Source organism: Castor canadensis, chromosome 1, assembly GCF_047511655.1.
Source record: "Castor canadensis chromosome 1, mCasCan1.hap1v2, whole genome shotgun sequence".
Lineage (NCBI taxonomy): Eukaryota > Metazoa > Chordata > Mammalia > Rodentia > Castoridae > Castor > Castor canadensis.
In genome coordinates, this window is record NC_133386.1 from 185,159,717 (window position 1) to 185,178,778 (window position 19,062).

The window sequence follows — 19,062 nt, forward strand, 5'->3', positions numbered from 1 at the left end:
CTCCAGAGGCACCTGCACATCCATGTTTATTGCGGCACTCTTCACAATAACCAAGTTAAGGAAACAGCCAAGATGCCCCAGCACTGATGAATGGATTAAGAAAATGTGGTATCTATATACAATGGAATTTTATGCAGCCATGAAGAAGAACGAAATGTTATCATTCGTTGGTAAATGGATGGAATTGGAGAACATCATTCTGAGTGAGGTTAGCCTGGCCCAAAACACCAAAAATCATATGTTCTCCCTCATTTGTGGACATTAGGTCAAGGGCAAACACAACAAGGGGATTGGACTATGAGCACATGATAAAAGTGAGAGCACACAAGGAAGGGGTGAGGATAGGTAAGACACCTAAAAAACTAGCTAGCATTTGTTGCCCTTAACGCAGAGCAACTAAAGCAGATACCTTAAAGCAACTGAGGCCAATAGGAAAAGGGGACCAGGAACTAGAGAAAAGGTTAGATCAAAAAGAATTAACCTAGAAGGTAACACCCACGCACAGGAAATCAATGTGAGTCAATGCCCTGTATAGCTATCCTTATCTCAACCAGCAAAAACCCATGTCCCTTCCTGTTATTGCTTATACTCTCTCTACAACAAAATTAGAAATAAGGGCAAAATAGTTTCTGCTGGGTATTGAGGGGGGGGAGAGGGAGGGGGTGGAGTGGGTGGTAAGGGAGGCGGTGGGGGCAGGGCGGAGAAATGAACCAAGCCTTGTATGCACATATGTATAAAAAAAAAAAATAAAAATAAACACCAGTTACTAGTTTAGAAATCATGGCTGCTACAAATAGAAAACAAGAAATGGAGAAGATTGGCCGAAAGAACACTACTCTTTTTGATTACATTCTAACTGGTCATTTGTTAGCCATAGCTCTCCAGTGTCTAAAACCATAAGAATTTTTTTTTCTCCTTTCTTTTTCTTGTCTCGCTCCCTTAAATTCCCTTTGCGTCTCAGATTCAGGTTGTGAGAATGGCATTACAGAGAAAAAAATGAAGGAAATATTCAAAATATACATCCAACTTTGTTCCTGAACCATATTATATGTATTCAGCCAAAATCAGTGGACCTTAAGTTGGCTTGTCTACTCCCACTCTGCCAGATTAACTTTATTTAAATTTTATTTTAGTACGTTGGTAAACCTAACACATTTTTTTAATGATCTTTACAAAACACATGTAATCTAAGCAATTTTATCTGAATGTACACAATCCCTAATATCATGATATATTCACATTCTACAGCTTTCCTTCTATTCACTAACAGAGCTTTTTCAATATTTCATGCATAAAACATACTCTTTCAACATTTAATATCTTCATCACATGTCCCTTCCAGGTAGCATGACATGTTTTTTCACTCTAATTCAAAGTGCTATCTTATCTGTTAGTGCCTAGTTCCAGGCCACACTCTTCCAGAAAGCTAGGGTCATGAATGCAGATGTCAAACGTATCCTGCTTTTACTTTCTTACATCTACATGGTTTTAAAATAAAAAAGTATTATATTAAGCCTATATTTCTCTAAGGTTTATAATTTTTATCATTCCTGAAGTGATATTTACAAATTGAGAAAGGATGATTAATCTTACTTTGATATCCGATTGGATTCTTAGATAACATTAATGTATACCATTAAAGTTGAAAGACAAAATCAAACCAAAGTTATTGAGGCTGTAGGAAACAAAATTCAATACATTGTATTCTAACTCTTGGGTGAAAAAAATGGATGCTACTGTCACTAGGTTCACCGAGGTATTTCTTTCACAAAAGTACTGTATTTCTGATTTCAGAGTTTTCCATCTCAGAATTAAAATTTAACATTCAGATTATTAATTTCATATTAGACACTCTTTTCTTTTTTTTGAGTACTGGGGTTTGAACTCAAGACTTACACATTGAATCACTCCACCAGCCCTTTTTTTTGTGATGGTTTTTATCGAGATAGGGTCTTGCGAACTCTTTGCCTGGGCTGGCTTCAAACTTCGGTCCTCCTGTGCTCTGCATCCTGAGTAGCTAGGATTACAGGCATGAGCCACAGATGCTGAGCCCAGATACCCTTTGCAGAATCATTAATAAAGACACTTTAAATTAGCTTTAAAAAAAATTCTCAAGAATGAAATCATCTATACAAATTTTTCTACTTTGTAATTAAGCAATGGGAGTTCCATTCAAAATATATGCCACTAAATGTAGGCTGAAAATTTTTGCTATTGTAAAAGAAAATCATGAGCAGCATATAAAGTCTGTGAAGTTGAGTTATACGGAGACATCTTATTTAGGCCTCATGTTGTTTATTTTGTATCTAACTGCATGACCTTGGAGAATCAGGCCCCAGAGAATCTTGACTGGGTATTTGTCATGAGTTACAAACAAGACAATTTGAAGAAAATCATTTCTTCCTATAAAGAATATAATTAATTTAAGTCACCAAATCATATGGGAAATTTGAATAAGTTGATTTTGTGAGCCTAGAAAAATACAAGCCTATAATGATAGATTTAATGTATGAACCTTCTGAAATTCATGAAAAATCACCATTTTTGTAAACCTGTTTTTTCTTTTGCTTTTTGTTTATAAATAAAATAAAGTTTTATACTGTCTATAGTCCTTATTTTTTACCCTTTTCATTTAACATTTTAAAATTGTGTTTTCTTCCTATCTTGAAACTCATATTTGTACATATGTCATTAGTTGGCCACTGATATATTCAATGAAGTATGTATTTTGTTTCTGTGTTATAACAGAATTTTGTCAACATCTCTAGAAGTATATAGCTTGAAAAATTTATATCAATGTAGGCATATTTTGGGCATAATCTGTGAAGTCACATTTTATTAAAAAGAATTTGACTACATTTTAGTTCTTAAATAAGATTTATACTGGATATAGACTTTATGACTTACAGGTTTGGTCTTTCATTCAATCTGACATCCGTATTTGCTGTTTGGAAGTCAGATGCCTGTCAAATCACTGTTGTTTGCAGAATTTCTTCTGCTGGTTACTTTTGCTTCTTCTGATGTACTTTTTATTTTGCTTTGCTTAGAACTTTTTCTCTCATGCATGCATAATATGGATTGGTATCCTCCTTTATGTCAGGAAAATTCTCACCCATGATGTTTTCAGTTATTCTTTCTCCTGCATTTTGTTTAATCTTACTTTTTTCCTGACTAAAAATATGTTAGTCCAAGTATTGAATCATCTATGTCCTTTGTTTTGTTTGTTTGTTAACATTTTTTATCTTATTCTGTTTTATTCTATTTCCCTGCTGATAAATTTTATAATATACTACTATTTCTCTCTTCAGCCATAGATAATCAGCTATTAAAACTATCTTCTGAATTCTTAATTTCAATTATTATTTATTAATGCTGTGTTTAGTTCTTTCACAAGGAAACTCAGACTGGTAAATTATTAAATATTATTGTTTTCATTTTTTATGATTTTTTATTTTAATAAACCTCCCATTCATAGAATATGTGGCTAATTTACAAGTTATTTTAAATAATTCTGCTTATGGCAATTGTATCTTGCTTCATACGATTTTCACATACTTTAATATATTTGTTTATGTATTAGATATTACCTTAGAAATGCACATGTGGAAATAAGTTGAGATCTGTAATGATTTAATATTTTTCAAGATATTATATTTGTTTCTAATAGGCATTTAAAACAAAGGTCTGCAGTACAACTATCATATAAACTCCAGACTTATTATAACATCTGTCCATGAGATGAGGGACATCTACATTTCACATTGAGAATTGTGTGATCTATCTCCTGTACATTTATACCTGTGTACCTCTGTCTAGGTCTCTGTACAGGCCCATCCAAAGCTACAGTGATCTTTAACTTCACCATTTCATTATGTATCCATTTATTCATAAAATATGTAGCTTATCATTTAAACAAATAATTCCAAGGAAAATGCAGCTGCATATACCTTGCTCATCTCTCTGAGATCCTGTTTTACTGTTAGACTTGGCATACTATATATTTTCTAAAAGGACTTTAATTCATTTTCTTATATCTGTACCTGAATATTAGTCCTCAGATATGTAAAATGTGATGATAATTGTTTAGGTCTATAATACAGCAAAAGCTACATCTGACATAGTCACTGTGCAAACTACTGGAAACCACTGAAATGTGACTTGAAGATGTTACTCTTATGAGTATACTATTGTGATAGCTGCAAAAGATCACCTCAAAGTCTTTTTTTTTTGTTTACATATTGAGGTGTCTGGGTGCTCCTTGAATATTCTCAAAGTGCCTGATAATGAGACCAACGGCATGAGTCAGGATCTCTCTCTGGACTCCTCCACATCACTCTGTGGAACATTATTTTAGAGAATTACATGGATGTTTGTAGCAGTCTACTTTAACCACCAGTAAAAATCTTATGTTTCTTCTAAGGAACTGTGTCACTTTTGATTGTAGATACTATTCCCCTCCTTGAGAATATATGCTGATGCTCATTTATATAAATATATGTATATATATATATATACACATATATACATACACATAAATGTAATATATATTATATAATATAAATATATATTATACAAATATATCTTATTTATATTTATTTTTCTTCACAACATACCAAACCTGTGGATTACAGCAAAAGCAGTACTAAGAGAAGTTTACAATGAGTGCATGCATAAATAACATAAAAAATATTTGAAATATATGAACTAAGAATATATTTCTAGGACTTAGAAAAGTAGGTACAATCCAAATTCAGATTCAGTAGAAAGAAATAAAAACAATATCAGAACAGAAATAAACATCAGATCCAAAAATATATAAAGTCAATACAGTAAAGATTTGCATTTTGAGAAAACAAACAAAATTGACAAATTCAGCAAGACTAACGAGAACAGACAAAAACAGGTACAATCTAGACGATAAAGAATGATACCACAAAAACTGAAAGGCTTTATTAAGGATTATGCTAAAGAACTTTATGCTGATAAACAGAAAAATCTAGAAAAAATAGATAAGTTTCTAGACAAATATGACACATCATAACTTAAAGAAGAAGGTAAAAAGAACCCAATATACCAAAAACAAATATAAGTGACAGTAATAAAAAGTCTTTACAAAGAAAAGTCCAGTAGCTTATGACTACACTGCTGAATTCACCAAGTCTTCAAAGGTGAAATGAAAGCAATGCTTCTCAAGTTACTCCACACAGTTAAAAGGGAGGAAAAACTTCCAAACTCATTTGAAGAGATTATCATTAGTTTGTTAACAAAACTTGAGTAGGCATCATACCACACAAGCATTAACACACACTCTCACACACGAGTATACACGTATAGTTACACACACACACACACACACACACACACACACACACACACACACAAACACACAAAAACCCCACCTCAAAACCTGCAGACCAATATCTCTAATGAACTTCAACATAACAATGAAAGACAAAATCATCAACATGGTCTTTCTCACAAAATTCATGGCAGATTCTTTTCTCCTTAGGATTTATTTCCAAAGCAAGTCTTACAGAAGAGTAATGGGACATAGTTACAATGCAACAGAATTTGTCCTCTTTGGTCTCACTCAGGGTGCTGATGTACAAGAAGCTTTATTCATCATGGTTTTACACATCTATATTGTGACTATGGTGGGCAAGTTGCTCATGGTGACTGTTCTTGCCAGCCCCTCATTAGGGTCCTCAATGTACTTCTTCCTCGAGTACCTGCCAGTCATGGATGCTGCTTATTCAATTGCCATCTCTCCCAACATGATTATAGACTTGCTATATGATAAAAAAAACCTATTACCTTCCGAGTCTGCATGGGGCAGCTCTTTATTCAGCACTTCTTTGGTGGTGCTGAAGTCTTCCTTTAGGTGGCGATGGCCTATGATCGCTATGTACCCATTTGTAAGCCACTGCACTATTTGACCATCATGAGTCAAAGAGTTTGTATCCTACTATTGGTGGTTTTGTGGGCTGGAATTTTTGCATACTCTGTTGTTCAAATTGTCTTTGTGTGCAGTCTTCCTTACTGTGGCCCCAATGTCATTGACCATTTTCCTTGTGACATGTAGCTCTTGTTGGAACTTGCATGTACTAACACCTACTTTATAGGCCACACTATGGTTGCCAATGATGGATCATCTCTATGGTCATTTTTTTATCCTTCTCCTAATCTCTTATCAAATCATTCTAAACTCTCTCAAAACTCATAGTCAGGAAGAAAGGCACAAAGTGCTTTCAACCTGCAGCTCACACATCATAGTGGTTGTGCTCTTTTTTGTTCCCTGTATTTTCATGTATTGTAAACTTGTTACCAACTTTACCATTGACAAATCCCTAAGTGTAGTTTCTATGATTACCACGCCATTGTTGAATCCTTAAATATACACCGTGAGAAATTCAGAGGTGAAAAATGCTATGAAAAATCTCTGGTGTAGAAAGTTAATTGTAGGCAGATTAAGAATGTATCCTCTACACTGAACAAAATTGTTATTATATCTGAATTATAAAACAGGCATTTCAATTCTTATAAAAGATGAAGCAGTCTAAATGTGTTTTCTAGAAATGTTTATCTTCATTTTTGAAAAATCACCAAAGAATTAATTATCCTTTCAGATTATGATCCATTTTATAGAAAATTAGAAAAGGTGAATAAAAGGTCCAAGTATTTTCCCTATTATAAGAAGTATAAAACAGAACTAAATTCATCTTGAGTCTTTACTTTTTAAATTGAATATTATAAGAGTTTAGATCATAGTGTTTCTTTTTAAATGTAGAAACTAAGCACTTAAATTATCTCAGTATCATCTAAGTTAATTGGTAAATAATTTAGTTAATTTGGCACCTAAATAGTGATTTTTAAATGTTAATGTTTATTGTTCTATCAGCATGGCAACTTTCTGTAGTAGCACTACAGAAAGTGATTTGACAATCACAAACTAATGGGTTTGCATCCTCCTATTAGTGGTCGCCTAGGCAGGATGTTTTTGCACACTCAAGGGTTCAATTTCTCTTGGTGTTAAATCTCCATTTCTGTGGTGCCAGTGTCATTGAACACCTCATCTGTGACATTGTTGAAAGTTGCATTCACTGGCACTTACTTTATAGTCCAGACTCTTATTGCCAATGGTGAAGCAACCTGTATGGTGGTCTTTATCCTTCTCTTAATCTCCTATGGAATCATCTTGAACTCTCTTCAGACTCACAGAGAGGAAGGGAGGCAAGAAGCCCAGTCAATTTATAGCTCACACATTATTGTCATTGTGTTCTTTTTTGTTTCCCATATTTTCACGTATGTTAAACCTTTTCCAACTTTGCTATTGTTAATCTCCACACCATTTTTATACACTGTCTGTCCATGTTTAATTCTTTAATTTGCTATCACCTGCTTTCATGAGAAATGGGTGACTAATACTTTCATTAATCTGTGGGATTAATAAAGTAGTTGATAAATTGTGTCTTTCATTATTCTATCTGATTGGGAGTTTTATGTACTTCTATTATGCACTTGTACCATTTTAGGATTACTTCTGACAGTCAGGTCAATATCTATGTATTTTCAATTCAGCGCATTTGGAGGGTAGGTGGTATTCAGTTTAGTTAATAAGCTTCTCAGTTAACAGTTTTGTTAAATGCCACACAGGTGTTGATAAGGCCAGACCCAAATTCTTGATGACAGGAAAGATAGTTGGTTGTAGAAAAACATAGTAGGCCAAGTATAAACACAGTTTTATGATACTCTTCACTAGTAAATGTGTAAATATTAGATTCCCAAAGAATATTTTTTATTTTTCCTAGGTATTGATGCAGAAAACAATAAAGGAAATTTGAGTTTATGTACATAAACAACATATTTCCTAAATGTTGCATTGAACTTCAATATTTTAATTAGAAACTTATCAAGCATGCATTTAGTATAATTAAGTTTTGTTACATTTGTATGTTAAAATAATAAAGGTTTGTTCTTTGTCTATTATCATCATAGATCATCACAAACCATGAAGAAGATTGAATTATTTTTATTGCAATATGGAAAACAATTATACTTTATAGAATTTTTGTGTTTTTTAAAATAAGTCATAGTCTGTATATATGTAGGTATACCATGTTTTGGTATGTGATATATGTAGATAATAAAAATATTACTGAAATGAAGCAAATTTTACATATTCATTATATCACATAGTTACCTAAATATTTGCTTTTGTGTGAAGTGTTTCTGAAACTTACTGATTTGTCATAAATTCAAAATACAGTATAATTTATTAGCTATTATCCTAATGTCAGTCAGAGGATAAGAAGCACTGGTAGATATGTAGGATACACAAATCTAATGTACTTTTCTTACTGAAGATACATATTTGAGATTTTATTTTTAAATGTCATATCACAATTTTATTCATATATACTATCTGAAATTTAATCATCAATATTTTAGCATGTTACATAGAATATTCTCAAAATAAATAAAAATATTTTGTATTCTATCCGATTGCAATTCCTCTAACTCTCCCATAAATAATCCCAATAATAATCTGTTAGTCATAGTTAAAATAGATTATATGAAAACATATATATTCTTAAAACATACCAATTATATTTTCTTACTTATTATCTTTATAAAAAATTATATTGTACATTAAGTAGTTTCTGATGTTTTTTGGCAGTACTAAGGGTTGAAGTCGAACTCAGTACTTGTTAGGCAGGGAATCTTCCACTTGAGCCACTCCACCAACCCCTTTTGCATTATTATTTTTGACATAGGTTCTTACTTTCTGCCTAGGCCAGCCTGGAACCTGATCCTCCTATTTGTGATTCTCTAGGTTTTATTTCCTGTTTTATATTATATATTAAGATATTTTAGACATCCTGAAGAATATATTTTAACTATGATGTAATTTCATAAACTTTTATAGATAATTGCATTGTCCTAAATTGCAATCCCACCAGCAATGAACAACTGTAACTTTGTCTACATCGTCACCAAAACTTCATAGTCCAAGATATTGATACTTTTTTGAATATAATGGTTACAAAACTGTTATTAATTGTGATTGTGATTTTCCTTATAGCAACTGAAGTTGAGTGTATTCATATGTTTATTGGGCATCGACTTTTTAACATTTAATATGAAATGTGTGTTTATATGTTTTGTCTATAGATTATTTTCCCTTATTTTTAATTATTGTAGTTATTCAGTTGTTCTGTGAACTAACTGTTCATTTTTTATACGATCAGAAGGTTATCTCTGTCTTGTTTCTTTTAAACACTATTATTATTTCATCTAATGCATAGAAATTTTTATTTTATTTAAAATATGTTTCTTTAAATATAGCAAGAATCAATCAAGAAAAATTGTATATCCTGAAACATATTGTTTTGAAATATACACATATTTCAGAATGATTTAATTTGCATATGCATTTCTTCACATAGTTAGCATTTTTTGTGATGAGCACATTTATAATACACCCTTTTAGTCATTTTTAAGTGTTCATTATTAATAGCTATATTCACTATGTAGTACAATAGAACTCTTGGGCTAATTCCTCCTGTCAACTGTAAATTTTTAACCTTTGACCAGCACACTCTCATTCCTGTCCCCGTCTCTACCACCATTCTGTTCTCTACTTCTTTGCATTCAGAATTTTGTAGATTCCATACATAATTGAAATTATGTGGAATCTGTCTTCCTGTACTTGATTTATTCCACTTAACAGAATGTTCTTTATGTTCTTGCATGTTGTTGCAAATAAGATTTCTTGTTTTATAAAACTGAGTAGCCACAATAGCCAAGTTATGGAAACAGCCAAGATGCCCCACCACTGACGAATGGATTAAGAAAATGTGGTATCTATACACAATGGAATTTTATGCAGCCATGAAGAAGAACGAAATGTTATCATTCGCTGGTAAATGGATGGAATTGGAGAACATCATTCTGAGTGAAGTTAGCCTGGCTCAAAAGACCAAAAATCGTATGTTCTCCCTCATATGTGGACATTAGATCAAGGGCAAACACAACAAGGGGATTGGACTATGAGCACATGATAAAAGCGAGAGCACACAAGGGAGGGGTGAGGATAGGTAAGACACCTAAAAAACTAGCTAGCATTTGTTGCCCTTAATGCAGAGAAACTAAAGCAGATACCTTAAAGCAACTGAGGCCAATAGGAAAAGGGGACCAGGTACTAGAGAAAAGGTTAGATCAAAAAGAATTAACCTAGAAGAATTAACACCCACGCACAGGAAATCAATGTGAGTCAATGCCCTGTATAGCTATCTTTATCTCAACCAGCAAAACCCCTTGTTCCTTCCTATTATTGCTTATACTCTCTCTACAACAAAATTAGAGATAAGGGCAAAATAGTTTCTGCTGGGTATTGAGGGGGGGAGCGGGAGGGGGTGGAGTGGGTGGTAAGGGAGGGGGTGGGGGCAGGGGGGAGAAATAAACCAAGCCTTGTATGCACATATGAATAATAAAAAAAAAAAAACTGAGTAACATCCCATTGTGTGTATCTGCCACATTCTCCTTACGCTAACACTTAGACTCATCTATCTATATTTTGGTTACTATCATTACTGCTGCAATAAACATATATTATGTAGATGTCTCTTCCACATACTTATTCTCATGTTCTCGTGGCTATTTTATCTTTAATTCTCATTTGTCTCATTTTATTGTTTTGAGCCTTTTCTCATGTGCCTGTTATCTATTTGTATGCCTTCTTTTGAGAAGACATGTCTATTCAGACATGCCCCTTTTAAACTTGGATATGTGTTTTTTAATATTATAAGTATGTTTTATTTCTCTATAATTTTCAACACATTTTCAAAACTTCTAACCCCTTTCCATAATCTGACAAGCTGTGAATTTATATCTAATATGCAAATATTTACAGTGTTTCTAAATTATCTTTATTTGATCAATCAATTATTCCTGTTATTTTAGGTCTAGATCATGTAAGAAGATTTTGACATGTAATAAAAGGTCTACAGCTCAAAACTTATTAAAACAACATTTTCCAACATCAAAATAATTTATGAGATTTTCATAAACCTACTGGGGTTATTACTGACAGTGCATTAAATGTATAATTAATGTAGTAAAGAACTGATATCTTTACCCGATTGAATTGTTTTATTGAGGAACATAAAGTCTATTTACTTATGTCTTTTTGAGATTTTTGATTAATTCTTTTCATTTTGTTTTACTCATGTTGAACAGTCACATCTTTTGAATTTATGTTTTGCAAGTTGGGTCACCAAAATATTCTTTCTACATTGTATTTTGTAAGTAATTATCACTAGTATTCAAGAAAGTTTATCCTTGAATTTAGTCACTTTACTTAATTCTTATTAAGGATAGATTTTTCAATTAACTTTTTGGATTTACTAGATAAATAATGATCTATGAAATAAGTGTATTTGTTCTACAATAATTTATTTCTGACATTTTCTAATGCATCTATTCTAATTTTATTTTGGTACTAGTTAAACTTGGAAAATGAATATTAACAAGTGGGTAGAGGAAACTGATTTATACATATCTTCAGTAGTGATGCCTGTGGCATTTCCCTATAAAAATGTGTTTCTTAGAAATGGTCATTACAACCTGTATATCAGTGCCATGACTAGAACAGACAACATATTTCAGAGGAGCAATCAAAACCCATTTATAATATTTCTCCACTGACAAATCATTGATTATGTATCATACCTCTACCTTCCCCTACGTCCGTGATGAAACACTGAGAAACTCAGAAACGACAAATTCCATAAAGGACTAGAGAAGAAATGTCTTACCAACTAGTAAACAACTGATTTATCTACTATTAGAAGAGTCATTTAGCTATTTAAACCAAGAATTGTTCTCAAATCTGATGCTAACTTCACTTTCTTCCAAAGCATTTTTGAAAAATATTAGTGTATGGCCTAGGACAATTACTAAATCAGATTCTCTTTAGCCTCACCAGAACTTGCTATTGCAGAGGATTTATTTTATTTTTAATTTAGGCATTTAAAATAGTGTGTTGTGATACTTTGTTATAATTTTCATTTTTAATGATTAAATGAGCACTAAATTCTTTTTGAATGTTCTAAACATGAGTTCTTTGTAGCTGTGTTGTTGAGTCAATTCTTGTATGTATATAAAACGTGGATATTCATGGTCATTGTCAAAACCTGATGAAAGGTGCACTGGTGAAGACTGTTTATGAGAATACTTAAGATCCTCCTCATTTCTGAGTCCACTGTTGCAATAGGTTGTCCTTCTATTCTGATTTATTTCTTTGAATTTCTCTTCTATTTTTCTTAATTAGCATCTGAGGATTTGTCAATTTTGTTTGTCCTTTTAAAATATCATTTTTTATTATTAATTTGTTCCTTTTGTTCTTGTATTCAGTATTTGATTTATGACTATTCTAAACGTTATTTTTTCCTTCCTTCTGTTATCTTTGGGTTGATTTGTATTTCATCTCTATCTAATTCCTATGATGGAGACTTGGTAATTTATTTCACATTTTTGGAGGGGTCCAACCAGGGTTCGAACTCAGGCCTTCATGCTTACAAAGTAGACACTCTATTGTTTGAGCCACATCTCCAGTATATTTTGCTACAGTTATTTTGGGGACAGGATCTTGTAAACAATTTTCCCAGTTGGGCCTCAAACTACTATCCTGATCTCAGCTTCCCAAATAGCTAGGATTATAGGCATGAGCTACTGGTAGTTGGCTGAGATATTTTTTAAACGTAGGTTTTTAATGCAATAAGCATCCCTGAGTACTGCTTTCCTGTGTTCTCTATATCTGGTGTGTGACAGCATATATGAACCTGGAGGATATTATACTATGTTATATGTCAGAAAGAGAAATTGATAATGCACTGTCTCACTTACGTGGTATATAAAATAGTTAAATTTACAGAAGCAGAGAGCAGAATGGTGCTTGTTAGAGTCTGCGAAGAAAGGAAAGATATGAAAAGCTGCAAAGTTCAATATGCAAGGTAAGTGATTTCTGCATTTTAATATATAGCATAGCTGCAGTTTACAAGAACATATTTTATCTTTCAAATTTAACAAAAGGATAGGTCTGAAGTTTTCTAACCATGAAATAAATGAAGAAAGAAAACATCAATTATCTAAACTGAGAGGTATGTTCATTAGCTTAATCGTGTTGTTCATTTCACAATGTATACATGTGTGAAAACTTCAAGCTGTTTAAGTACATGGGATTCCTATTTGTCAATTAACAACAATGAAGCTGAGAAAAGCTTAAAAAAATAGAACAATAATGCTAGTACTATTAAAATCTGACTACTGGTCACTGCAGGTTAGAATCCTTTTGAAGTCATTTTTACCTGTGGAATATATTTCAGTAGAGATTAACAGTTAAGAGTATTGTGTTTCAAATTTTTTAGGTTGTTTAATTTGTGAATAATTAGAGAAAATTTAGTCATGTTTTGTCATCAATTTCTAGGTGAGGTGAGTTGTTTATTATCAGATATGGATTCTGTATCATTTAAGTACTGTGACATACATAGCAATCTATGTTCTGGACCATGTATTATCTATTTTGATGAATGTTCTATTAACATTTAGGGATTTGTAGCATAATCTCAAACCTGTTTTCTCTTTCCCTACTCCAATACTAATACACAGGACATTTTCCTCAGTATTTCCACTTTTTCTTGCTATTAAATTGCATGAATTCCAGTAATTTTTGTTATTAACCACACAAAAATTACCTGTTTTAAGCTATGTGATAATCATGACCTTTTTTCTTAGGGTAAAACCTTGCTTTGTCTGCATTTGAATGCAGTGTTCAATGACGTGTTCTGAAATAAGTTTTCCTCTTATTCTGGCTGTGAGTTCAGACATCAACTGAAAGACCCTAGATTAAACTATACATTCACTAAATTCATATATTTTGTAGATCATGATTTTAATAAGAGAGTTTTCACATATTTTATTCCTTCCCCTAATGGACTTTATGTTTTTGATGATTTTTATCTTAATTTGTTCATTTATGATATTTTCCCCCAGATTTATGTTTCTGTAAATCTTGTTCCACAGTGTTCTTTTTTTTGTGGCATCTCTGGAGATACATAGCCTACTCACAGAATTATGGTTGAGGTGCCAATGAATTTAATTAGAGAAAAATCACCCTTGGAGATGAAATAATTGAATGATTAAGCAATATGTTCAGCAGCTCATATTTAGATAAAGTGCCCACAGCATTCTGCCCTTTTCTCAGAGTATTTTTCTATATCAGTATTCACATGCTTGAATTTCAAAGCAAGATCAAAGAGAGATTAAGATTCTCTACCCTTTAGGCAACCTAAAGTCATGCTACATGAAGACAGGCCAGTGTTCTTGACTGAGAATGAAAATATTTTAAAGGTTATTTCATTTTTCACTTTATTGGAATAAAACACACATTACAAATATTTATCTTAAGATTCATGATTCTCCTTTACACAAAATTCATTTTTCAACCTTAAAGTGCTTATTTAATATTTGTTGTTAAGACAAATTTTTGAGTTTCTGTTTTCATAATCAAGATTCAGAATTGATGAGGTGAGAGGACATTTTTGATAGTCATTTAAAAATCTTGATAATATAAAAAGTAACATTAGTTTCTGAAATTGTGATGAATCAGAATTTCTACAATCATTATAAGAATTGGTCAGAAGGAAACATTTCAAACTCCAACAGTGTGTCATTCTGCTCTCTGTTTTCAGTGAATGAATCATTTAGGACCAAGGAGAAGGCACCACAATCCAGAATTTGGACCGAATGACTGTCTCCTTATGCAGGTAATCCAGAAACTGTTCTTACATGCAAGATTCTGAACTACACTTTACATTCTGCAATAGTACATTGGTGTGTAGGAACTTAAAACCTTTTAAGAGATCTTCTAGGTGATTCTGATAATCAGACCCATTACAGGTCCATTGTGACTGCTATAATATATGTGTATTGAGTTAAATGTGTAACCCTGCTTTAGATATCTTAACATTATAAAAACTTAAAATAAACGTATCTTCATTAGTCTCAGTGTCCTTAGAAACAAATTTAAAGTGTAACTGGAAAATATTTTAATGGGCAGATATTTATAAATCTCTTGATACAATCAACTAGGTTTTTCTCTGTTTATTTACTTTATGGTATGCTTTGCAGAATTCTCAAACAATATGTTGGGATTTCAGTTAGTAGTTGAGATTTTCGTGACTCTTGAATGTAGAATGTCATATCTTCTTTATTAACTTGAAAGTAAATGTAGCATAAATCTTTCTTTAGTTTTACATTAGACCTTTAATCTACCTTTTTTTTTTTATGTTTATAGTATAAGCTAGATGTGAAATTTTGCTCAAACCAGGTGGGAAGCTGGCTGGGGCAGACTCATTTTCTCATAGTCTCTTCATTTTCCACATTTCTAATTTCTATTTCTCTCTCCACTAATCTTTAAAAATGCTGAAGTTAGGACACATGCTTTAGCTAGTCTTATAGTCTTATAATCTCTGACAGTTGTGGGATACAATAAGTCTTATCATTCACAAGTAAATTGATGGAACTGGAAAACCTCATCTTAAGCAAAGTTAGCCAGGCTCAGAAAGCCAAAACTTGTATGTTTTCCCTCATATGCAGACTTTAGATCTAAAACAAATGCAGTAATATTATTAGACTTGGGTCACACTCTAAGGGAACACAGGAGGAATAGGGAAAGGAAGGAAACCCAAAACATGGAAGTGTTTGATATGCCTACGGCAGAGGAGTTAATACAGTAACCTTAAAATGACAGAGGTCAATATGGGAAGGTGACCGGGAAGTAGTGAAGAGGTCAGGTAGAGATGAGTCAATTTGGATTGTAATACACTTGTACATGGAAGCAGTGCTAGGAATCTCTTTGTATAGCTATCCTTATTCAACTACCAAAAACGCTGTCTTTCTTATTATTGCTTATGTCTACTCTTCAACAAAATTGGAGAAAAGAGCAGAACATGTTCTGTCTATAAGCAAGGGGGGTGGGGGAGAGAGGGAGGTGGCAGGGGGCAGCAGGAAGAAATGGCCCAAGCAATGTATGCACATATGAATAAATCAATAAAGAAAAAAAAGAAAGTCATAATGTATATTGGCCTATTTATGGAATGCATAAATAAATTAACCCAAATTTCATAAAGTCACTGGTAATAATTATATTTGCAGACAGTGCAGTCTGACCACTGACATAAGGAAGCGCAGAAGGACATATGGAACAAAGGAACAATGTGACTGAATTTGTCCTCTTGGGGCTCACTCAGAGCCTACACGGTCAGAAAATATTATTTGTTGTGTTCTTGCTCATCTACATTGTGACGATGGCAGGCAATTTACTCATTGTTGGGACTGTGGTGGTCAGCCCAAGCTTGGATGCCCCTATGTACTTCTTTCTTGGCTACTTATCATTTATGGATGCTGTTTATTCAACTACAGTAACTCCAAACATGATTATAGACTTACTCTATGAGAAGAAAACCATTTCCTTCCAAGCTTGTATGAGTCAGCTTTTTATAGGACACTTATTTGGTGGTGCTGAGATTTTGCTTTTAGTTGTCATGGCCTATGACCGCTATGTAGCCATCTGCAAACCCCTGCATTATCTGACAATCATGAACCAATGGGTATGTGTTCTGATGTTGCTATTGGCCTGGATGGGGGGTTTTGTGCATGCTGTAGTTCAACTTCTCTTTGTTTACAATCTTCCTTTCTGTGGCCCCAATGTCATAGACCACTTCATCTGCGACATGTATCCATTATTAAAACTTGCCTGCACTGACACCTATGTTATTGGCCTCACAGTGGTTGCCAATGATGGGGCAATCTGTGTGGTCATCTTTATGCTCTTGCTTATCTCCTATGGGGTCATCCTGCACTCCCTGAAGAATCTTAGTCAGGATGGGAGGCGCAAAGCCTTATCTACCTGTGGCTCTCACATCACTGTGGTGGTCCTCTACTTTGTTCCTTGCATTTTTATGTATGTGAGACCTCCTTCGATATTGCCCATTGATAAATCCTTGACTGTGTTTTACACCATTATAACCCCTATGTTGAATCCCCTAATCTATACTCTGAGAAATGCAGAGATGAAAAATGCTATGAAGAAGCTCTGGACTAGAAAACGAAAATAAGGAGGCAGAGAGATGTGTCATCTATTTTCCTTGAAGAGTTGCTTCTTTCAGAAAAGCTATGCATGATTATTTTGTTGTAGCAAATTTTCCCTCATAATTAATAATGGTGCACAGTGAATAAGCATTCGTTATGGAAATTCTTCCAATGATCAGCATTTGTCTTCAGAATATGTAGCAAATACACATTCATTTTTTGGGTATAAAATGATTCCTTAGAGATTAAAAAGTTATGTGCTGTAATTAATGCTGTAAATTAATTTTACCTAATTGACTATTTTCTCATGTTTCTTTCTTAAATAAAATTAAACCTTTTTCATAAGTAATAGTGTTCATTACAGATTTTAAAAATAATGAAGAAATAATATGTAAATTCTTGGTTCATTCCACACCTCACAAACACAGAGACTATGAACTGATCATATTAACATTTGAAGTATGTATTTTATTTTTGTACTTGTAAGAGAGTTTAAATATATAGTCTTATTCACATTGCTTAGATATAAGGGTGAATGAAGAAAAATATCATAGTTTTAACACTAATTTTGAAAAGGCTGTCTGTAGCAAAAGATTCTGAAAGAATGAGTGAAATATGTATAAAAATAACTAAATCTTACTTATTTCCCTTTTGGGAAATCAGTTGAACTCCTTAAGTGGAGAAGTTTTATGCTGTATATTCATAAAAATAAAATTAATATTCCTAGTTTAGAATATCTGATAGTACCTTTTCTATGTTTCAACATGCCTATATCTTTCTTTCTTGAGTGTTCTTAGCATCCTAAAAGGGACCAAGCTCTGCCTTTCCTATGTAAAATTATATATCCCATCATCCATGATCTACAAATGTACAATGCAGAGCTCAACACTAGAAGCTTTGGAAAATATAATTGTCAAGCAACATTCTGGCAACATATACTGTCTATTTTTAATCCCTGTATTTTTTTTACTTACATATACTTATGATTTACTATTATTTTAATTGTACATATGTTGGGTACAGTGTAATAATTTGACACAAGAATATGATGTGTAATGACCAAATCAGGATAGTTAGTCTTTCCTTCTCCTTTAAAAATATTTTATTACCACATAACACTTGTACATATTTCTGGGTCAGGGTGTGATATTTTCATATGGTTATAAAATGAGTGCTGATCAAGTGAGGTCAGTTGATTTTTCTTTCTCTTTGTCATTCATTCTTTTTTGTTTGGAGACTACAGAACCTTTACTGATTAAATGCAGATAATTAGGTAATAAAGATGCCACTATATAGTATAATATTTGACAGAAGCATTATTGTTAAATGATTATTTAAAAGGCATCATTCTTAAAATCTTTCTGAAAATTTCTCTCTCTAACGCATGCTTCAAATAAAATATTTTCTGTCCCTAAAATGGTATAAAACATCTGGAAAAAGAAACTCATTTTTTCTGGCCTTTCTTGCTTAATCTGGATTTACAGGGCTAAGGCTATGGGGAAATGAGTGCTTTTCATGGCAAATCACATGGTAGTGGTAACTTTGTATCATTATTTTTATCTTCATTATTATTTCATGTAGATTGCTTATATTATTTCAAACTCTTTCCAATCATTTTATTTTTCAAAAATGATTATCAAGCATTTGATTATATCAGAGCTTATGAATTAGATTTCCATTATTAAGCATATAATTAACTTCCAAATTGCATAGCCATATTGAGAGATGAGATAATAGCTGGGTTAATTATTTCTTTATTTTTATTTATCCATAAGTACCCTGAAGTCAGGAAAAGATACTTACTTTGTGCTTTCTGTTTGCACAAAGTTTGGAATGCAGAAAGTAGTCCATAAATGTCATCAATTACTTATATACTTGATTTCCTAAATGGTTGGAATCAGAATGTTTGCT

The 19,062-nt window shown here is 32.6% G+C and overlaps 1 protein-coding gene and 1 pseudogene across 1 annotated transcript; both read left to right on the forward strand.

Annotated features, from left to right (window-relative positions):
* The first annotated feature begins 5,543 nt into the window (after positions 1–5,543).
* On the forward strand, positions 5,544–6,520 carry LOC141413753 (olfactory receptor 4A16-like; annotated as a pseudogene).
* A 9,739-nt stretch (positions 6,521–16,259) lies between these two features.
* On the forward strand, positions 16,260–17,177 carry LOC141421563 (olfactory receptor 4A15-like). Its single transcript, XM_074067857.1, has one exon. It carries the CDS (start codon positions 16,260–16,262, stop codon positions 17,175–17,177), a length of 918 nt encoding a protein of 305 aa, XP_073923958.1.
* The last annotated feature ends 1,885 nt before the right edge of the window (positions 17,178–19,062 follow it).

Coding starts and splice junctions, on each gene's coding strand:
- LOC141421563 (XM_074067857.1), top strand. CDS start 16,260: ATGGAACAAAGGAACAATGTGACTGAATTTGTCCTCTTGGGGCTCACT.